Source organism: Malus domestica, chromosome 03 (genome assembly GCF_042453785.1).
Source record: "Malus domestica chromosome 03, GDT2T_hap1".
NCBI lineage: Eukaryota > Viridiplantae > Streptophyta > Magnoliopsida > Rosales > Rosaceae > Malus > Malus domestica.
In genome coordinates, this window is record NC_091663.1 from 34483012 (window position 1) to 34505703 (window position 22692).

General features: G+C 39.0%; 3 protein-coding genes, 1 long non-coding RNA gene and 1 pseudogene across 4 annotated transcripts; 2 read left to right on the top strand and 3 right to left on the bottom strand.

Annotated features, from left to right (window-relative positions):
- Positions 1-746: 746 nt before the first annotated feature.
- On the bottom strand, positions 747-2022 carry LOC114824238 (uncharacterized). Its single transcript, XM_070819776.1, has 3 exons — positions 1966-2022; positions 1689-1883; positions 747-887 (listed from the first exon to the last, which is right to left on the bottom strand). The coding sequence occupies exons 1-3, from the start codon at positions 2020-2022 to the stop codon at positions 747-749; spliced, it is 393 nt and encodes a 130-aa protein (XP_070675877.1).
- A 2135-nt stretch (positions 2023-4157) lies between these two features.
- LOC103408104 (histone-lysine N-methyltransferase, H3 lysine-9 specific SUVH6-like) lies at positions 4158-6559 on the bottom strand (annotated as a pseudogene).
- A 1625-nt stretch (positions 6560-8184) lies between these two features.
- On the top strand, positions 8185-10851 carry LOC103419118 (chlorophyllase-1-like). Its single transcript, XM_070819396.1, has 2 exons — positions 8185-8567; positions 9920-10851. Exons 1-2 carry the CDS (start codon positions 8307-8309, stop codon positions 10592-10594), a joined length of 936 nt encoding a protein of 311 aa, XP_070675497.1. The 5' UTR covers positions 8185-8306; the 3' UTR covers positions 10595-10851.
- Positions 10852-10932: 81 nt separating this feature from the next.
- LOC139194563 (uncharacterized) lies at positions 10933-12705 on the bottom strand. The gene is made up of 2 exons (XR_011579531.1): positions 12498-12705; positions 10933-12340 (listed from the first exon to the last, which is right to left on the bottom strand). It is a non-coding gene; the product is annotated as an uncharacterized lncRNA (long non-coding RNA).
- Positions 12706-13445: 740 nt separating this feature from the next.
- Positions 13446-16016, top strand: LOC103419096 (chlorophyllase-1-like). The gene is made up of 2 exons (XM_008357218.3): positions 13446-13949; positions 15026-16016. The coding sequence occupies exons 1-2, from the start codon at positions 13668-13670 to the stop codon at positions 15713-15715; spliced, it is 972 nt and encodes a 323-aa protein (XP_008355440.3). The 5' UTR covers positions 13446-13667; the 3' UTR covers positions 15716-16016.
- The last annotated feature ends 6676 nt before the right edge of the window (positions 16017-22692 follow it).

A 22692-nucleotide genomic window follows, 5' to 3' on the forward strand; every position in this document is an offset into this window, starting at 1 on the left:
AGGTTCAGGGTCGAAGGGGTAGAGGAAGACCTAGGAAAACTTTGGAAGAGACCCTAAGAAAAGACTTGAGTACTTGGATCTCACGGAGGACATGACACAAAACCGAGTGCAATGGCGTTCTAGGATTCATATAGCCGACCCCACTTAGTGGGAAAAGGCTTTGTTGTTGTTGTATGTACTTTCTTGTTTCTATACATTAATATAAAAAGAATAAGACAAATGACAAAGATAAGGAAATGAAAGGGAAAAAGAGGCTCACCATCTTGCAAGTGAACCCGTTGCTCCATCACCTACTTTTCTCCCAATTCCTTGGCATTGGCTTGCACTTTGCTCCGTTCTCCATTGTGCTTTTCTGTATCATTCTTGTCAACATCTTCATCCTCATCCCCTTCACCATAAACAGGCACGGCAAAGTGTTTGAGCTTACCCTTTAGCATGAAGAAATGTCCAGCGCAAAATGAAACTAGCATCGAAAGCAAGGACAAGAAGAGCATTGTTAAGCCCACTAAAAACTTGCTAGGCAGCGCCTTTCCAAAAGCCCTTTCGGGGAACCGGGACATTAGGATGCTCAGGAATATGGCCATGGATGTGACGGAGGAGCACAGCGCAAAGAGAGATAAGATGGAAAACACCTCAAAAGCTGCCTGGTTTTGAAGGATTGGACTGCCAGTAGCCTCTCTGATGCCCCCAGGAACTGCAGTAGCAGTGGCAAAGGCGACAGTGGCGATAAGGCCACCCATGACCGATCAGTTTTCAGAGGTCTTTGTGAGCCATGCTCCTCCGGTTTTGACTAGCTCAGTGTGTGATTCACTGAATATAGCCCTTGCAGTCTGGTTTTTCTTGTTGTAGGGGGCAAAGAAGTGTGGTGGCATGGAGGTTTTTACGAACTGCACATTAATTCATAAGAAATTAATGTCCAAGATCAATCTTAAGTGGATGAAATCGTTCAAATTTTTTACACATAGACCAAATTGACTCCATATTCATGTAAAACAGCGGGACCAAAAATGTATCTGACTTTCAATTACTGGTAACATGAAACTGCAGACAATAAAACTGTTAAAGTTAACACTCTGCTGTATTCTTGTATGTCTAGTTTGGTATTTTGGTTTTTGATCTAAACTCTAACCTACTGCCGCATGTATGGCATGGATGAATTGTAAAGAGCTGCCCAATTGTCCTGGCAGTGGCAGCTGTCCTATGCACTGGGAAGAGTCATCTGAATCAATTAAGAAAATATCTCTCTTCGTAGAAAGTCTATCTGCTCTCTGTTTTTCATTTCTTCTCTGCCGCTGCTGCCTCTTACTCAAATCTCCATCTTTCTCTCATTTTTATTCTAGTTTTCAAAGATGAAGATGGTCCGAATACCAACAGAAACCACGGTTTAGTGCTTATTTATCGTCATTTTAGAGTCATTTAGTTCTATTTTTTTATCAAAACTTTGAAAGAGGTTCTATTTGTGCATATATATTATCCTAACAAAAAAAAAAAAGGTGACGAGGAACTGTGTAGATCCCACTTATGAGTTGTATAATATTTTGTCATATCTCTCATGTGAGACTCTATTCTGCAACCAGAACCATGTCTCATGATAAAATTTTATTTCACATGGCTAGGATCAAACCCTAGTACTTGGTGCGATAATTATTGGCTTTAATATGATTAAGACCATGGGTTTAAAATCTTACCTCAAACCATTTGATTTCCCTTTGCATTTGTAACACTGGCCCAAGATTAATGCAAGGGTTATTGGCTTCTAACATTGCTGTTGCTGCGAGATGTAACACACTATTCCCCGCATTATCCACTTCGCTGAACACCTTGTCTCTGATCGGGGTTTTTTTTGTGTAGCAAGAGCTGGTACACATGGAGTTGCCTGTTCTCTGCAACTAACAATACCACCTTCTTTTTCTATGAGTTAGTGTCCCGGATGGCCACGGGAAATTTTTCAAGGATCTTCCCCACCATTTCAGTCACACCATTTGTTGCAGCAATCAGCAAAGGTGTTTCCCTCTTCCCCATTTCAGCTGATGACCATATAATATTTATTTTTTGTGGCTTAAGCTCGATTAATACATTCCAACTAAAGCAGTTTTCCTTAATAAGCTTGATTTTAGAATCTAGGCTTGTATGTATAGTATTACTGGAATAATCACATTGTCGTCGTCATTACCGTGGTAAGGCCTTGTGTCCAGGGCCGGCCCAGGCCCAGGCCTAGTGCGGGCAGGACGATCGTCCGGGGCTTAAAAAAATTACGGGCACAAAAATTATTGGTGTGGCATATTTATATATATTTTCATACGAGTATAAATTTATAAAATTTGGTTTAATGACAAAGAAATTTAACTAGAATCGGCGATTTGTTGTTTGAAATTAATGAGTAGGTCTTTGGTTCAAAACAACATGTGTGCTTATTTAAATTTCAATTTTTACAAATTTCTTTTCATAACAATATAAATTTATAAAATTTGGCTAAATGATTATAAGTTTAATTAGAAGCAATGGTTTTTGTATTTAAGATTAACAAGAGGTCCTAAGTTTGAAATGCTATGTGCATGTTTATTTTTTTCAATATTTACAAATTTTTGTTTGGTTGCTAATTTATTTTTAATTACTAGCTAGTAACTATGTGGGTTGCTATTTTTAAATATTCATTCCAATTCAAGTTTAATCTTCAACAAAGGATAATGCGTAGACTAAATTTTTGGACCAAATTTGCAAATCATATAACGTGTCATCAAAAGGTTTAATTTGGTGCCCATTCATTACTTATACATATCTTTAAAGACTCGAAAATATCATTATTTTTTTAGTCTTATATTGACAAGGTTATTAAATAAGAAAAAACACCTCACGATTTATACAAAACACTTTAAAATTTCAGATGGAAGACAAAACTCATAATTTATGTACTTGTAACCCTGAAGTTTTTTTGTTTACTTTTCTCGATACAAAATAAATTAGGTTTTCCGTGTTACTAAATTACTGAGTTTGAAGTGTTTTTCTAAATATAATTTTATCGATGTCTTACGTGTAAAAACAAATAATTTTGAATTTTTATTTAAAATTGAATATAAATAGTGTGTTCAATCAATCGTGTCAGTTCATTGTACATCGTGTGATTAGAAATTATTTGAATTTTTATTTAAAATTGAATATAAATAGTACTTCACAAAAACTGAGCGCACGATTTACAATAAACGGACACGATTGATTAAATCCTTGATCCCCACAATGAGGATTCGGAGAGAATCCTCGTCCAGGATATAAACGTTTCAGTTGTAAAGTGCCAGGTGTTAAATGTATCCATGTGTCTATATATCATTGGTCTTGTAATAATTCTCGAGTTAGTTTATGCTGTGTATTTATAAGATAAGTCAATGCCTTGTTAAACAAGATTCTCTCTCTTCTCTCTCTCTACACTTCCTGGTTTGTTATTGTTCATTGCTCTCTCTGTTATCAAGTTTCATGTACCCCGGCCCCTTTATACAGTTCTTTGTTGTCTTAAAAGTTGAGGTTTTAACATAAATTTAATCGGCAAAATAGAAAGTTGTTCAACTATTTATAAACTCATACAAAGTCGTTTTTCTCATCAATGTGATATTCATTTTTAACAACCATAATATCTTAATGCATATGCATTTCAGCTTTATCAAACAAACCACTTTTTTAATTTGCACATTTTGATGAGGATCTAAATATGAGAAATTATTGGGTAGTACGGTATTACCACGTCAGCTTTTTAAATATGCTTTTGTTAATTTTTACTTCTCATTTTTAAATTATAGGATAATGTTATCCACACACACATTTTTATTTCCTACATACCTCTTGTTAATTTTTTCAATTGATCTTCTTCAATTCATTCGATCCGACGACTGAAAATTAGGCAAGCAACAAGTGTGAACAGTTTTTTGTTTACAAGTTCACGTCTTTTTTTTTTTAACAATTAATTGTTATACAGTGATAGTTTAGTTCCTTGTATGTTTTTGTTGCATCTAAACGTTCTCTTCACAACCAAGTATCCGAAACCAAACAGTCGAGAACTGCCACAGAAAAATGGTTCATCATTTCAAACTTCATCCAAAGCTTTAATATGAATGATAAACTACGCAGAAATTCATCTATTCAAAGGAATAAATAACATATGTGAAACTATACAAATTTAAGTTAAAAGGCTCAAGCTCACAATAGGCATCGACATATACACATACACACATATACACATATACGCGTAGTAACCATCACCTCAAAACCCACCGCTGTCAAGAAAGAGTCCTGACGGTTATACTCAACTTATCAACTGCATACAAAACATATACGAAAAATAATTCTCCTCAGACTTCTGCCTCAACAAAGTCAGCCAGTGCACTCTGGAGAACCACAATAGCAACTCTTTTTCTTTATCTTGCCATTATAACCACGAACCCGGCCGGTCTATCATATAATTGTAATGATAAGTCAACTCTTGCAAAGGATGAATGTTCTCAGCGGCAAAGAACATGTGGTGAGGAATTTCAGTGTCATCGTGATCATAGAGGACATTTTGGGCATAAAGATTAGGGGAACAAAATATAGTTGATAAATCTTCCCACGTTGCCGCACTGTACTGCATAACGGTGAATCCACCATCCCCCACAACTCCACAAGAATTTGACTGTGCATTGGGCATGAGGGTTGAAAGTCCATCCCAAACAGAATTGTCATTGTAGTTATTCCCAATATCAAACAGATACTCATCATTCCCAGTTCTTTCTTCCGCTTCCTTCTCTTCCAGGAGCTCTCCTATACACTCACATATAAAACTTCCTGAAGGAATGGAATTTAGGGATCTCACTCCCCAGCCCCTCGATTCAGTTTTGAAAATTTCAAGCTGAAATTTGATACCAGGTTGGCTAACTCTATTGTAACAAGGAGGACACTTACAAGGACCACATTCATACACAAGGGACTTTGCTTCAACAATAGCACCATTGAAGTTATATGGGATCTCACCTCCGTTGTTCTCAACCGCACAAGAACGTTTCTCAGATTCTGAGCATTCGCAATACAGCTACAACCCTCGGGAGGAATCGGGCGGCACCAATATGGATATATCATGCTAGTTATGTATATAAATGGTGGAGGTTTCTCATCATCTATGGTATTCACAGCGCAGATAGGAATTGATTCTTTCCCTACTGAAATATCATTAGCGCATAGATCTTCCCGAACTTAAATTTTTTAGACTTCTTCACTTCTTTCCAAGCCAGCTCTGGTTGATCTTGGATTCTGTCTAGTTGAAAATTGAAAACAAGCTTACCTTGAGAGCCCATACCCTGCCAACATTTCTCTACCAAATATAGTCCATCATACACATATGTCTTAACTTTTTCCATCTTCAGAGCCACGGATCACTCTAACAGGCTTTTAGTTCATTTCTATGTTAGTACTTTGAGTCTTGACACACTTGGAATGAACACGGTGTGATTGACGCACCATCATGTTTATATAAAGTACTCATAGAGTTTCGAAAAACACTTGAGTACCCTGTGAAATAAACTTCAATGAGTAATGAGGCACCGGTGTGATGCCAACTAGAGACCCTCTAAGACCTAATTCAGCGACTTTTCAATGAATGAACTTAGAAAAAGCATCTAGAACTCTAAAAATGGCTTACCTTTGGTGCGTGCAATAGGGTCTTGAAGAAGTTGTTGTGAGGCTTAATGGTAGGTATAAATTGAGAACCTAGGAATAACTAAAAGATTTGGAAATTCAGATTTGGATCCCACTCAAAATTTGAGTTTAATTAGGAGTCAAATTTGGAAGTTTAGGAAGAAGACCAAATCTCGGTTGACTTCGGACTATAATTCTCTTTCTTGCAGCCAAGTTTCATATTGGGCCCTCTTTATTCTTCTTAGACTTGTGACAAATTAATCATGTGACTCCGTCTATATTATATCCAAATTGAAGATGTATATGTGTAGAAACCCAAATTTTGAGGAATAAAATCTATAAAATCCAAATTGAAGATGTATATGTATATGTAGTTGCAAAACAATTCAAGAGAATTAATTTGTGGTTTATTTTCAACAAAAATGAAGAACACAATAGAAAAGAGAGACATGCATCCTCAAAGCTTGAGCTCAAGAATTCTTAGCACAATCCTCAGGAGCAAATTTCAGTAGCGCCCTTTAAGATCATGTATGAATCTGTAATTTATTTGCTGGAATGACCCGATAAGCGAAGGTACCTTATCTTCCAAGAATCCCAAACATAAAACCACATTCTGATCAACCTGGAACGTTATGAATGCATCTCCAGGTTTTACATCAAGGTGAGCATTTTCAAAGTGAAATGTCAAAGTAGGCAAGTCTTTGAACCCTAGAGGCGGTTTCCATTCGTAGCACAGATCGAAGTTAGCATTGGTAGGACTCATTAGTCTTAACTACGCAAGGAAAGCGCATAAAATACATCTCCAGAAACTGAATTAGTGCCTTGAAAGCAGGTGTGAATCGTGTGATAAGATAAGAAAGTGTACTACCATTGTCCAAGAAACACCCTCCTGTTTTGCCTCCATCTCGTATAGCAAATGCGGTTGGATCTATTAGAATCTTTTGTCCGTGCACGCTTATGCCCAACATATTCACATAGTAATATGATATGCCTGGAAGGAGAGCTAATTTCGTGACGCGTACTCCCTCAGGTGGTTAGGGTATGTCTGCGTCAAATTTTAGATATGTTTGAATGTCTCTTGGGCGTGTCAGGCAGAACAAGAATGCTCCATCGATAAGATAGGTGCATTTCCCAAACCCAGTATTCCTGCGACCTTGAAGTATTCCAGCCTACCGAATGTAATGTTCTTTGTGTCATAAGCACAACAGAACACAATGTTTTCTGTAGGCTGTGGTCGCCCGCTGCTTGACAAGAAATAGAAAGTTTCACCTGCAGGCAACAAAGAAGGGAAAAGCAAAAGATGTTACCCATGTCACTGCGAATATGTGGATCAAATGTATCAATAAAGACCATATTTCCAAAATTAGACTCAAAATGACTCTTTTTAAAGCTTAGATGTCCTAAACATATTTCCAAAAGAGTCCATCACCGAAAGAGACCATCTTGGTCACCAAAGTGTCCAAATAAGCCCAAAACATGCACGCTGCACTTTTATTTCATCGTCATAAATTATTTGCTCGGTAGAAAAATATGAAACTTTGACACGAGTAATTTGAGAGACTCATGAACATCCTCCAATTGGAACCACTCAAAAATTCATCTATTTGATCACTTTTTGCTCAAAAGGAAATCGCATGTCCTACGTTAGAATATAAATCAAAGTATCAAAACTTCACCAAAATAACCAATAAATATATACATAAAATGGAGTAAAATATATAGTATAATATTAACCCATCACGAGTCCAAGAGGAGACGGAAAGCAAGTCTTCTATAGTCCTCTGGCGTGCAAATCTAGTAAATTGAGTTTGTGTCAATGCCTTTTGTATTTGTTTCCCCAGTGGAGGGGCTTACCTCGTTAAAATACTTTTGCACTTTGATTTCAGTCTTATACAAGTTAAGTTTGTTCAAATCTAACAATTCTTCGTCGCTCTTGTATATATGGTATAACAAGATCATATTTCATCTGCAATCCCTTTTATCTAAGTTGTTCATACAATAAGTTAAATTTTGTTGGTATTTTTGCCCCTATCTAGGTTATTCCTATTCAGTGTGTTAAAAATTTCAACGTAACACCGCCTAAGCCTGGCGCTAAGTAGCAGTTGACCACCATCATGATTAATCACCATATGTAAAAAGATTATATGGGAAAAAATATATATATATATACAGTTGTCAATATACTTGCAGAAAGCAATGAAAGGTCTCGTTTGGTATAAGAGGGTTGGATTAGAATGAATAACCCTTTAATTTCAAAGCATATTGGAGGCAAAGGAGAATAATGTCTTTTTCTTTTTCTTTTTTGGAAAACATAATGTCTTTATACAGTAGTCAATATACTCACAGCCTCTCGCACAAGGCGACAGGAGTGGTACTATAATCCTTGGCTTTAGCCCCACTTGGATTTGGACCCTTTCACAGAAGCCGACAGGAGCGGTACTATAATCCTTCATTTTCCATGTATTACTCAAGTCCTTTTCTTTTCATTTAATCAAACTTATCCTTTCTTCCAAAATTTTCAGCTAAGTCTAAACTGATCCTCCCAAGTTGGCTGTCGACCAAACGTTGGATTCACTATTAGAAAGAACCGAGGGTCACATTACATAGTACTCACTTGCATTGTGCCCCATGGCACTTGTGGAAAAAAAAATATGTCTTCTGCTCAGCCTGCACTGACCACATCTGTTTTTAATCTAGCAAATTGCCCCTTCAAATGCATCACGGAGGAGGCATCACTGTCTTCCTGCTTTGATTCTTCAGCACCTCCAAAGCCCTTGTTCATTGTTACACCGACGGTAGCCGGCACTTACCCTGTAATCTTGCTTCATCACGGCTGCTGCCTCCGCAACTACTTCTACAAGGAGTTACTCCAGCACATAGTCTCACATGGATTCATAGCTGTAGCACCTCAGGTAATATTGTCTTACCATTCTATATTAACGTCCAATACAATTTCAGAATAATTTATTTTGTGTTAATCCAACAGTTGTCGTCCATGAGATTTTTTGTTCCAATCTACTCCGCCAAAAGGGTTATGAGTGTTTGAAAATGCTTTTCTAGAAACCATATATGCCCGTAAGAACTTTTGTTTTCTTAAAAAACACTTGAAAGTGCTTCCTTAGGAAGCACCTAGAACTTCCAAGTTCTTTAATTTAAACTCCTTTTCGTTATCAAAAAAAATATTTTCACCATTTTAAATGAACTTTCAAACGAACTTTTAATTCAGAAATTGGCTAAAATAATCATAATCAAATTTGAATTGCCAAGGGGAGTGTATTCAATTGCGTTTTTGAGGGATTTTAATTCTTTTAATGAATCTAGGGGTATTCAATCAGGATTTTAAGTGATTATCTAAAATTCAAGGTGTATTCAATTAGAATTTTAAGATAGTTTATTAAAATCCTTAGAAATCCGGATGTATTCAACTAGGATTTTAAAGAAGTTTATAACATTCCAAGTGTATTCAATTAGAAATTGATTTTAAAGAATTTGAGAAAGTTGAGGAATTAGAGGGAATTAGAGAGATTTTGTAGTGTATTTTAAGCATCTACAAATCTCACATCTCCTCATGAGATTTCGAGGGAATTGAATCAAAATTTCAGGGGGGTGTATTCAATTGGGATTTTGAGGGATTTTAATTCTTTTAATGAATCTAGGGGTATTCAATCAGGATTTTAAGTGATTCTATGAAATTCAATCAGGATTTTAAAATAGTTTCTTAAAATCTTTAGAAATCTAGGTGTATTGAATAAGAATTTTAAAAAAGTTTATAATATTTCCAGTGTATTAAATTAGAATTTGAATTTAAAGAATTTGGAAAAATTGAGGAATTAAAAGGAATTGGACAGATTTTGTAGTGTAAGCATCCACAAATCTCACATCTCCCCATGAGATTTCGAGGGAATTGAATTAAAATTTTACATAAAATCTATGGATTTATAAATCCTTTAAAATCTCTCAAATTCCCAATTGAATACACCCCCTTATATGGAATCTCTACAAATCAATTAAACTCCATTAAAATCCATGGATTTTTAAATCCATTAATGTCCCTCAAATTTTCAATTGAATACACCCCCCCTAAATTAATTAAAATCAAATCATTGTCTTACAATGTCGACCATAGCAATCAAATATTGACCATACTGAAAAATTGAACATTTCATAAATTGATATTTGAAAAAAAAAAAAAAAAAAAGCCCAATTTAATACATTGTCTGACAACAGAATTAATTGTGTGAGTTTGGTTTTTCATTTTGATTAGTTACTGTTATGTGGGGTTTTTCTTCCACCTGGATCTGTAGAAGTAGAGTGGGGAGCAAAAGTCATAAACTGGTTGCCAAAAGGCCTCCAACCCCTGCTGCCAGAAAATGTTGTAGCAGATTTCACCAAATTTGCTCTTTCAGGCCACAGCAGAGGTAGGAATACAGCATTTGCAATAGCACTTGGGCGTGCCAAAACTTCCCTGTCCCTCAAAATTTCAGTCCTAATAGGCATTGATCCTGTGGCCGGTGCAACTCGTAATATCCTCACCTATTCCCCTCAATCTTTCGACCTCTCGATTCCAGTCACAGTGATCGGCACTGGCCTGGGACCGGAAAGTAAAAATCCTTGCATGCCACCTTGCGCCCCAGATGGCGCGAACCACAAGGAGTTCTTCTATGAGTGCAAGCCTCCATGTGCACATTTTGTTGTGAAGGACTATGGTCACATGGACATGTTGGACGACGATCCACAGGGCATGGTTGGGGCAGTGTCGGGGTGCATGTGTAAAAACGGGACAGGACCGAGGGAGCTAATGAGGAAGACTGTGGGTGGGATTGTTGTGGCGTTTCTGAATGCTTATTTGAATGGTGATGATAGGTATTTGGTTGCCATTGTTGGTGATCCTGATAGTTCTCCTGCAAAGCTGGAACCTGTGGAGTTCATTAGAGCATAAGTTCAAGCTCAAGGTCGTCTTGATAATAGTCACCGACATTAGCTGCACATATTAGCACATAAAGAGGGGGTTATAAAGCCTATCAGTGGCTAATGTCGGTGAATATTTTCAGGCTTTCTTCGAGGGTTATTCGGATCCTAGAGTGTTATTTTCGAATAAACAGCTCGGCCATCAAATGTGTGTGCCCAAGTACTGAAATTTGGGGGTTTATATGTACTAGAACCATCTCAAGTTTATTATGAATTTCGGTTTAGATATGTACTTAAATTTCATAAGATAAAATGTCAGATGATAATGCGGTAAATTGACATTTTGTAAATATCTTGCTCCAACCGAGATGCCAAATAAAAATACTGTTTTATTATTGCTAAAAGCAGTAGCTAGCACTTAATACTGACACAGTGAATACAGTGAAGGAAGAAAACAAAATGATGCCTCCATAAGACAGCATCAAATTTGGTAGTTTAGGCGATGCCAACCCACCAACACTTTGACATCTCGCTTCAACCAAAAAAATATAGCACCTCTTCTTGTTGTCAAAACAGTCCACGGTGTAGCAGATCAGTTGGAGATGCTCAAAAAAGTGAGTTAAATTTTAATACTTAGGGTCATTCAACTGCTAACAGTTTCTTGTAACATAAGTTCCTCACAAAGTATATATGTACCGAAATAGTAAAACTTGTTAGATCTAAATGGTGAATGTGTTTTGGTTGAACCATGATCATCTCAGAATTTACATCATCGTGCCGTTCCATTTCTTGTACAGGATATCCCTTGCATTTTGGTTGAACCTTGTCCCCAGTTACTAATTTACTATAGAAATATCCCCTCCATTTTCACTCTTGTGAAACTCTTTATCTTGAACATCCTCGCCTGTTTGCTTCACATTAATCTTTGCTGTGTTCGATGATGATGGTTCGCCATCCACAGGGGACCTCTCTTGACCAAAATTCCTCGCCTCCAGGGCTGGATTTCTTCCACAAAAGAGAAGGGAAGCCCCGAACGGTTGATACTATTCTTCGAGGGGGATATTTTTTTAACTGCAGTCTTCTCCAGACCATTTCCATTAGAAATGGAGATGGATTGCTGATGTGGGTTCTTCAACGAATCAGATATTTCATGTAGCAATGCATTTAAATCAACTCTCTCCACAGTACCAAAAGCCTCGCCGTTAATCAATGCAGTTTCATTTACCGAACCAGTCGATACCATTTGGGTTTCAAATTCGGCAGTACCCACAAACTCTGTCTCTTCAACCGGCCTCGAACTTTTTAACCCATGTAGATTGTTTGGCAAATCAGATATTTCATGCTCTAAGGTTGCTACTGATTCAATTCTCTCCACAGTACCCACATCCTTACCGTTCATCAAGTCAGCCCATCCACATGACCATTTGAGAGCCCGAGCTTGTCAACCCCGTGTCCATCGCCATTTTCACACCTACTAACCAAGCTTTTTGTTGCTACACACTCAAAACTTCCCCTAGAAGCAGCCCCTCATCAACCCTTAGCTGACCAAACCGTCCGCACGCCGGGGGAAAATCACGAACCGCAGAGACTGTGCGCCTCTTTAACTTGGGAACACCGTAAGAGCACTCTCCATTTTCCATGGATTGTGCCTATCTTCCCTCAGAGTGACTACCATTAAGTTGAGCAATTCGCCTCGATGATTTCGAATGCTGCATCGCCTCTACGACCCCCATCGCAATTCCAAATCGCCTCTACAACCACAATTATTCGCAACGGCCTAATCCAACAACAAAACCAATTAAGCAACAACTTCAGTCTCAAGATTCAGAGTAATTAAAAATAATCGCGATGATTATATACTAATTCAAATTCCAAAGTACAAACAACCAACGATTCAAAGTAGAAACAGAGAAAATTAACGAAGAAAAACTTACTAGTTGATGGATAATCCGGCGCGTAACAGTCGGGCGATTGCAGGAGAAACGCCATTTTTTTGAGATACTTGGGAGGAGGTTTCTGGAAGGTGATTTAGGGAGTGTTTGGCAAACTCTGCAAGCTTAGCGCGCGCTTCAGCGGCGACCTCGCGAAATGACGCGACGTGGCCAAGGAAGAAGACGACCCAACGGCTTGTTTTCTCTTCGCGGAACGGAGCATTTTGGCTCAAAGGTGTTTTAGGAGACTGTTCGTCCCTCTACAAGTGACGTGGCGTTCATTGCATGCATGGTGTGAGAGCACTACGAATTCAAGAAGAGATTTTTCAATGTGACCGGTACATAAGATGGTACATTACGTGTCATTATACAAATAGTGAGATATGTGTGTTAAAAAGTTAACAACTTAAAAAATTAAATTTCTCACCACTTCTATTAAAACACTTGGTGTACCACTTGTATTCCTATCTCGATTAAAAATTTCTCGAATTCAAGGCTCTTGTTGATTTCTATATTAGTGTTTTGACGCATTTGGAATGAATCCGGTGTGATTGACACACAGTTACGTTTATATAAAGTAATCATAGAATTAACGTTAAACTGTATAGCAACAAAGAATCATATTATTTTTTACATAATATTTTATAACATTGGTTAAAAAATTAATGTTAAACTTAACAGCATTTTTCTTGATAAAATAAGCGACAGTTGAGGCATTGCCAATGTATATGCTGACCTAGATTTCTCCACATAGATTCATCCCATTAATCCCCAAAACGATGAAATTTCAAAGCATATTGGAGGCAAAGGAGAATAATGTCGTTTTATTTTCTTTTTTGGAAAACATAATGTCTTTATACAGTTGTCAATACTCAATATACTCACAGCCTCTCGCACAAGGCGACAGGAGTGGTACTATAATCCTTGGCTTAATTAGCCCCACTTGGATTTGGACCCTTTCACTCAAGCCGACAGGAGTGGTCCTATAATCCTGCATTTTCCATGTGCTTCACAAGTCCTATTGTTTTCATTTAATCAAACTTATCTTTTCTTCCAATTTTTTCCAGCCAAGTCTAAACTGATCCTCCCAAGTTGGCAGTCGACCAAACTTTGGATTCACCATTAAAAAGAACCGAAGGTCACATTACATAGTTCTCACTTGCATTGAGCCCCATGGCACTTGTGGAAAAAAATATGTCTTCTGCTCAGCCTGCACTGACTACATCTGTTTTTAATCTAGGAAATTGCCCCTTCAAATGCATCACGGAGGAGACACCACTGTCTTCCTGCTTTGATTCTTCAGCACCTCCAAAGCCCTTGTTCATTGTTACACCGATGGTAGCAGGCACTTACCCTCTAATCTTGCTTCACCACGGCTTCTACCTCCGCAACTACTTCTACAAGGAGTTACTCCAGCACATAGCCTCACATGGATTCATAGCTGTAGCACCTCAGGTAATATTGTCTTACCATTTTATATTAACGTCCAATACAATTTCAGAATTAATTTATTTTGTATTAATCCAACAATTGTCGTCCATGAAATTTTTGGTCCAATCTACTCTGTCAAATGGGTTATGAGTGTTTGAAAATGCTTCTCCAGAAACTATATATGCCCGTAAGAACTTTTGTTTTCTTAAAAAAACACTTGAAATTGCTTCCTTAGAAAGCACCTAGAACTTTCAAGTTCTTTAATTTAAACCAATGTTTTAAAAAAACTAGCCTCGGGGTGTGCCAAGGGCGTCCTTGAGGCTAGGCGCGAAGGCTAACGCCTCTGTTTTGCAGAAGTGGGCGGAAGGTATCGCCGGAGCCGCCTAGGCGAGCCTTAGGGATTTTTTTTTTTACTTCCAAACCCAAATTTTGGGTAGGGTTTTAACGGCTTCATACCTCTTTCTTGCACTATCGTCTCTCTGTCTTTTTCTGATTTTTATTTTTTTTTATATAATGGATGTGTGTGCTGTCTACATGCATTGTTATATGTGTGCTCATTGTGTTTTTCATCCTCCATTATTTATATATATATAATATAATATATGTATATATGTGCGTATATATATTTATAATATATGTGTGTGTTCAATGTGATTATTGATTAATAATCTTTTTTTTAATATAATATATGTGTACACTCAGTGTATATATTAAAAATTTTAGGTCTCGTGAGGCTTCACCTCACGTCTAGGCTGGGCTATCCTTCGGACGCCTTACCCACACCTCACGCTTTTAATACATTGATTTAAACTCCTTTTCATTATCCAAAAAATATTTTTACCATTTTAAATGAACTTTCAAACAAACTTTTAATTTAGAAATTGACTAAAATAATCATCAATCAAATCTGAATTGTTAAATTGATTAAAATCAAATAATTGTCATACAATGTCGACCTCATAGCAATCAAATATTGACAATACTGAAAAATTGATCATTTCAGAAATTGATATTTGAAAAAAAAAACATATATTTTGGCCAATTTAATAAATTTTCTGACAACAGAATTAATTGTGAGTTTGTTTTTTCTTTTTGATCAGTTATGTGGGGTTGTGCCTCCATGTGGACCTGAAGAAGTAGAGTCGGGAGCAAAAGTCATAAACTGGTTGCCAAAAGGCCTCCAACCTCTGCTGCCAGAAAATGTTGTAGCAGACTTCACCAAATTTGCTCTTGCAGGCCACAGCAGAGGTGGGAAAACAGCATTTGCAATAGCACTTGGGCGTGCCAAAACTTCCCTGTCCCTCAAAATTTCACTCCTAATAGGCATTGATCCTGTGGCCGGTGCAAATCGATACTGCAGAACACGTCCTCGTATCCTCACCTATTCCCCTCAATCTTTCGACCTCTCGATTCCAGTCATAGTGATCGGCGCTGGCCTGGGACCGGAAGGTAAAAATGCTTGCATGTCAAAACCTTGTGCCCCAGATGGCGTGAACCACAAGGATTTCTTCTATGAGTGCAAGCCTCCATGTGCACATTTTGTTGTGAAGGACTATGGTCACATGGACATGTTGGATGACGATCCACAGGGCATGGTTGGTGCAGTGTCGGGGTGCATGTGTAAAAACGGGACTGGACCGAGGGAGCTAATGAGGAAGACTGTGGGTGGGATTGTTGTGGCGTTTCTGAATGCTTATTTGAATGGTGATGATAGGGATTTGGTTGCCATTGTTGGTGATCCTGATAGTTCTCCTGCAAAGCTTGAACCTGTGGAGTTCATTAGAGCATAAGTTCAAGCTCAAGGTCGTCTTGATAATAGTCACCGACATTAGCTGCACATATTAGCACATAAAGAGGGGGTTATAAAGCCTATCAGTGGCTACTGTCGGTGATTATTTTCAGGCTTTCTTCGAGGGTTATTTCGGATCCTAGATTGTTACTTTCGAATAAACAGCTCAGTCATCAAATGCATGTGCTCAAGTACTGAAATTTGGGGGTTGATATGTACTAGCACCATCTCAATTTTTCTAATTCATTAATCATGTACTAGCACCATCTCAATTTTTCTAATTCATTAATCATGTTCACTTAGAGTACTTGAATCTAACGGAGGACATGCCGCAGAATCGAGCGCAATGGCGTTTTAGGATTCATGTAGCCGACCCTACTCAATGGGAAAAGGCTTTGTTATTGTTGTTGTTGTTGTTGTTATTAATCATGTTTATTTAACATTGGTTACTCATGTCCATGCATTATTGTGATATATAATTGCATGAATTATTTCTTGATTTTCTATGTGATTTATTATAGCAATTAAACTCAATTTTTCTGTCCCTTGCATTTTGGTTGAACCTTGTCCCCAATTACTATAGAAATATCCCCTCCACTTTCACCCTTGTGAAACTCTTTATCTTGAACATCTTCACCGAACCAGTAGATACCATTCGGGTTTCAATACCTTGTTCATCATCATTGGTACCCCCGCTAATCAAAGGCTCGGCAGTACCCACATCCTTACCGTTCATCAAGTCAGCCCATCCACATGACCATTTGAGAGCCCGAGCTTGTCAACCCCGTGTCCATCGCCATTTCCACCCCTATTAACCAAGCTTTTTGTTGCTACACACTCAAAACTTCCCCTAGAAGCAGCTCCTCATCAACTCTTAACTGACCAAACCGTCCGCACGCACGGGGAAAATCACGAACCGCAGAGACTGTGCGCCTCTTTAACTTGGGAACACCGTAAGAGCACTCTCCATTTTCCATGGATTGTGCCTATCTTCCCTCAGAGTGACTACCATTAAGTTGAGCAATTCGCCTCGATGATTTCGAATGCTGCATCGCCTCTACGACCCCCATCGCAATTCCAAATCGCCTATTCAACCACAATTATTCGCAACGGCCTAATCCAACAACAAAACCAATTAAGCAACAGCTACAGTCTCAAGATTCAGAGTAATTAAAAATAATCGCGATGATTATATACTAATTCAAATCCCAATGTACAAACTGTTAGGAATGTCGGTACTACAAGATAGAGAATGCACAAGGTAAAGTAGAAAATGGACGCCAAGAATTTATGTGGTTCGGCAATTTATGCCTACGTCCACCAAACAAGGATCAATCTTCACTATATGAAAAAGATGAATACAACAAGAGTAGTCTTACCAAGCCAAAGACAAGGCTTGATGGATACAAGAAAGTATAACACACACTTTCTATCACTCTAAACTTCACTCACACAATGTGTAGTGGAACACTCTCACTCTCACTCTTGGAGTGGAACTCTAGCTTTGGACTTGATCCTTTGCTACTCACTCTTGGTTCTCAATTGGTTACATCACACCCATATTTATAGGTGAGGGCTTGGCATTCTACTAGTTTCTAGTTCCTTCTTCAAACCTCTAGTATAGAAAAATCTAGACTAGCCATATACTTGTAGCTTCTAGATCTTTCCATTTGCAACCAAGGAAGCTAGTACTCTCTAGCTTCTTCCATCAACTTAATAACATTCTAGAATTGTCTAGCAAGCTCCAGCCTCATCTCTTGCTTACTAGAATAATCTAGAACATTGATCATGGGCTGGACCATATACCAACAATCTCCCCCTCCAGTCCATGAGGGAGGAATTCCGATCATGACTCCAAGTTACCTGGAGTTCATCCCAGCAGCCTTAATGCAGAATTCCAACTTTGATTTTGTGACTACCTTTGTCAACATGTCTGAAGAATTATTATCGGTATGAATCTTCTTCAGCTGTAGCAACTTGTTCTCGATAGCGTCTCTAATCCAGTGATAACGAATATCAATGTGCTTAGTGCGTGAATGATATGTAGTGTTCTTGCTCAAATCCAGAGCACTCTGACTATCACAATAAACGCCATAATCACTTTGCTTCAAACCCAACTCTTGGAGAAACCGTTTCAGCCACAACAACTCCTTGCATGCTTCTGTAGCAGCTATGTATTCAGCCTCGGTTGTGGACAAAGCAATGCACTTTTGTAACTTGGATTGCCAAGACACGGCTCCCCCTGCAAAAGTAAACAAGTACCCAGACGTAGATTTTCTACCATCCAGGTCACCTCCCATGTCAGCATCTGTAAATCCTTCCAAGATTGGTTTGGAACCGCCAAAGCACAAGCACATCTTAGAAGTCCCCTTCAAATATCTGAGAATCCACTTAACAGCTTCCCAATGGTCTTTCCCTGGATTAGAGAGAAACCTGCTCACCACACCTACTGCATGAGCAATATCTGGCCGTGTGCACACCATTGCATACATGATACTTCCTACTGCTGAAGAGTAGGGAACAACTGCCATTTTCTCCTTTTCTTCATATGTTTTTGGACACGACTCTTTGCTCAACTTGATATGATTGGCTAAAGGTGAGCTTACCGATTTGGCTGTTTTCATGTTGAACCTTTCAAGCACCCGTTCAACATACTTTTCTTGTGACAGCCACAACTTCTTGGATTTTCTGTCACGAATTATCTCCATGCCCAAAATCTGCTTGGCTGGCCCTAAGTCCTTCATGTCAAAGGACTTAGATAACTCTTCTTTGAGCTTTTTAATCATAAAAGCATCTTGACCGACAATCAACATGTCATCAACATAAAGCAACAAAATGATGAATTTACCTCCAGAAAATTGTTTGATATAGACACAAGAGTCAGCATGAGTTCTCTTGTACCCATTACTCACCATGAATGAGTTGAACTTCTTATTCCACTGTCTCGGAGCCTGCTTAAGACCATATAAACTTTTCTTGAGCTTGCACACCAAATTTTCTTTACCTTTGACTTCAAAGCCTTTGGGTTGCTCCATGTATATCTCCTCTTCTAAATTGCCGTGGAGAAATGCAGTTTTAACATCTAACTGCTCGAGCTCAAGATCCATGTTTGCTGCCATACCAAGGATAACTCGAATGGAAGTCATCTTCACCACCGGTGAGAAAATCTCATCAAAGTCAACTCCTTTCTTTTGACCAAAACCTTTGACAACCAAACGAGCCTTGTACCTTGTCATGTTGTCGTCTCTTTTCAATTTGAACACCCACTTGTTTTTCAATGCTTTCCTGCCCTTTGGAAGCTCCACCAGCTCATAGGTATCATTCTTTGATAAGGAATCCATCTCCGACTCCATTGCCTTCATCCATTTGTCACTGTCGTTATGAGCTCTGGCCTCCTCATATGTTTCGGGCTCTCCATAATTAGTCAACATGATATACTCTGATGAAGAATACTTGGTAGACGGTCTTCGACTTCTGATGGATCTTCTGACCTGATCTTCATTCTCTTGTAGGGCTGGAGGCTCCCCCTGATTGGGTTCTCCTTGAATCTGCTCTTCTTGACTAGGCTCCCCCTGATCAGCAATCTCATGGTCTGGCACATCTTGATCAGGCTCCTCTTGATTAGCATTATCTGATTCTGCAGGCACTTCATTGGCAGTTGCTTCAGGGATGTCATCGTGACTTTCTTCATCTGAAGCTAATGGATCAACTCCTCTGACTGCGCCATCTGGTTGTGCCTCTTTATCCGAATCCCCAATTGTTTGTTCTTCATAAAAGACCACGTCTCTACTTCGGATAAACTTCTTCTGGTATGGGTCCCATAATCTGTAACCAAAATCTTCACCGCCATAACCAAGAAAGATGCACGGTGTAGCTTTGTAGTCTAACTTCGATCTCTGCTCTTTGGGCACATGCACAAAAGCTTTGCAACCAAACACCTTCAGATGAGAGTAAGACACATCATTACCAGTCCATACTCTCTCTGGAACATCAAGACCTAATGGTACTGATGGAGATCGGTTGATCAAATAGCAGGCTGTCCTTACAGCTTCACCCCAAAACTGCTTAGATAACTTTGCAGTCCTCAACATACACCTGACTTTCTCCATGATGGTTCGGTTCATTCTTTCAGCAACACCGTTATGTTGTGGAGTTCCAGGAACTGTCTTCTCATGACGTATGCCATGTTTTACACAATACTCTCTAAACTGGTGAGATGTGTACTCGCCGCCGTTGTCGCTACGAAGGCACTTGAGAGGTTTCCCAGTTTCCCTCTCCACCATGGCATGGAACTCCTGGAATGTCTGAAACACCTGGTCTTTGGATTTCAACAAATACACCCACACCCTTCGTGAAGCATCATCAATATAAGTAACAAAATATTTATTTCTTCCAAGTGACTCGACTTCCATGGGACCACACACATCTGAATAAACAAGATCTAACAAGTTTCCTTTCTTTGTAGATGAAACAGAAAAACTAACTCTTCTTTGTTTTCCGAATAAACAATGCTCACAAGAGTTTAACGACGTACCTTTGGCAAAGGGAATATGAGACTTCTTTGCCAAAACTTGTAGGCCTTTCTCGCTCATGTGGCCTAGCCTCTTATGCCACAAGTCTAGAGATGAGTCTTCCACAGCATTCAACTCACCTTTCAAAACCTTGGCATTTGACCGGTACAACGTACAACAAAGTCGTGCTCTTGCTACCACCATTAAGCCTTTAGTAAGCTTCAATTTTCCTTCGCCAATATGGTGATAATATCCTTGTCGATCAAGGGTACCGATGGATATCAGATTGAGACGTATATCAGGAATATGTCTCACATCTTTCAACATCAATTGGCAGCCGAGATTAGTTCTTAAGCAGATATCACCAATTCCAAGAATTTTGGAATAGCTTTCATTCCCCATCTTCACTATGCCAAAGTCACCTTCTTTGTATGTACTGAAGAACTCCCGTTTGGACGTAGCATGGAATGAAGCTCCATTATCAAAGATCCATTCAATGTCTCTGTCAGAGTTGCCTATATGCAGACATTCACCAACAGACAATATTTCTGGTACATCACCACATATGACAGCGGTGGTATTGCCAGTATCATCTTTCTTCTGATTGTTTCCTTCCCTTTGCTCTCTCTTCCAAACTCGACAATTTTTCTTCATATGGCCTTCTTTGCCACAATGGTGGCATGCACCCCTGAACCTTGACTTGGATCGGCTAGGACTCCTGCCATGACCTCTAGGTCCTCTACTCTTGCTTCTTCCGCGGTTCTCTGTGACAAATACTTGGCTGCTATCTGTGCCAGAAGTCTTTCTCCTTGTTTCTTCATTGAGCATGCTATTTTTAACATTATCAAGGGTAAGAACACCATTAGAAGCAGAGTTACTTATACTCACCACAAAGGTCTCCCAACTGTCTGGCAAGGATCCAAGTAACAAGAGCGCTTGTAGCTCGTCCTCGATCGTCATTTTCATAGTAGCCAACTGGTTGATGATATTCTGGAAATTGTTCAAGTGTTCTGCTACACTTAAACCATCCTTGTACTTCACATTGATGAGCTCTTTGATCAAGAAGGCTTTCTTAGCTGGAGTTTTCTTCTCGAACAAGGACTCAAGCTTTGTCCAAAACTCGCGAGCATTGGTTTCATTAGACACATGGTGAAAAACACTATCGTCCACCCATTGTCTAATTGTGCCAATAGCCTTGCGATTCATCTTCTTCCACTCGGCATCGGACATGCTCTCTGGCTTAGCGGCATCTCCTTCAATTGGCTCATGCAGATCCTTGCAATAGAGAATGTCCTCCATCCTTGGCTTCCATGTTACCCAATTGGAGTTGGTGAGTTTGATCATAGTGCCACTTCCTTCCATCTCGCAGTACGAGCCAACCGGGCTCTGATACCACTTGTTAGGAATGTCGGTACTACAAGATAGAGAATGCACAAGGTAAAGTAGAAAATGGACGCCAAGAATTTATGTGGTTCGGCAATTTATGCCTACGTCCACCAAACAAGGATCAATCTTCACTATATGAAAAAGATGAATACAACAAGAGTAGTCTTACCAAGCCAAAGACAAGGCTTGATGGATACAAGAAAGTATAACACACACTTTCTATCACTCTAAACTTCACTCACACAATGTGTAGTGGAACACTCTCACTCTCACTCTTGGAGTGGAACTCTAGCTTTGGACTTGATCCTTTGCTACTCACTCTTGGTTCTCAATTGGTTACATCACACCCATATTTATAGGTGAGGGCTTGGCATTCTACTAGTTTCTAGTTCCTTCTTCAAACCTCTAGTATAGAAAAATCTAGACTAGCCATATACTTGTAGCTTATAGATCTTTCCATTTGCAACCAAGGAAGCTAGTACTCTCTAGCTTCTTCCATCAACTTAATAACATTCTAGAATTGTCTAGCAAGCTCCAGCCTCATCTCTTGCTTACTAGAATAATCTAGAACATTGATCATGGGCTGGACCATATACCAACACAAACAACCAACGATTCAAAGTAAAAACAGAGAAAATTAACGAAGAAAAACTTACTAGTTGTTGGATAATCCGGCGCGTAGCAGTCGCGCAATTGCAGGAGAAATGCCATTTTTTTTGAGATACTTGGGAGGAGGTTTCTAGAAAGTGATTTAGGGAGTGCTTGGAAAACTCTGCAAGCTTAGCGCGCGCTTCAGCGGCGACCTCACGAAATGACGCGACGTGGCCAAGGAAGAAGACGACCCAACGGCTTGTTTTCTCTTCGCGGAACGGAGAGATTTGGCTCAAAGGTGTTTTAGGAGACGGTTGGTCCCTCTACAAGTGACGTGGCGCTCATTGTGTGCATGGTGCGAGAGCACTACGAATTCAAGAAGAGAAGAGATGTTTCAGTATGACCGATACATGAGATGGTACACCACGTGTGATTATAAAAATGATGGGATATATGTGCTTAAAAGTTAATAACTTAAAAAAATAAAATT

What these genes read in the sequence shown, in the direction of transcription:
- LOC103419118 (XM_070819396.1), top strand. Translation starts at nt 8,307, where the DNA reads ATGTCTTCTGCTCAGCCTGCACTGACCACATCTGTTTTTAATCTAGCA. An exon ending in TCATAGCTGTAGCACCTCAG is followed by an intron (nt 8,568 to 9,919) that starts GTAATATTGTCT and finishes CATTTTGATTAG; the next exon opens with TTACTGTTATGTGGGGTTTT.
- LOC103419096 (XM_008357218.3), top strand. Translation starts at nt 13,668, where the DNA reads ATGGCACTTGTGGAAAAAAATATGTCTTCTGCTCAGCCTGCACTGACT. An exon ending in TCATAGCTGTAGCACCTCAG is followed by an intron (nt 13,950 to 15,025) that starts GTAATATTGTCT and finishes CTTTTTGATCAG; the next exon opens with TTATGTGGGGTTGTGCCTCC.
- LOC114824238 (XM_070819776.1), bottom strand. Translation starts at nt 2,022, where the DNA reads ATGGGGAAGAGGGAAACACCTTTGCTGATTGCTGCAACAAATGGTGTG. An exon ending in CAAATGGTGTGACTGAAATG is followed by an intron (nt 1,884 to 1,965) that starts GTGGGGAAGATC and finishes TGTTAGTTGCAG; the next exon opens with AGAACAGGCAACTCCATGTG. An exon ending in GGGAAATCAAATGGTTTGAG is followed by an intron (nt 888 to 1,688) that starts GTAAGATTTTAA and finishes ATTAATGTGCAG; the next exon opens with TTCGTAAAAACCTCCATGCC.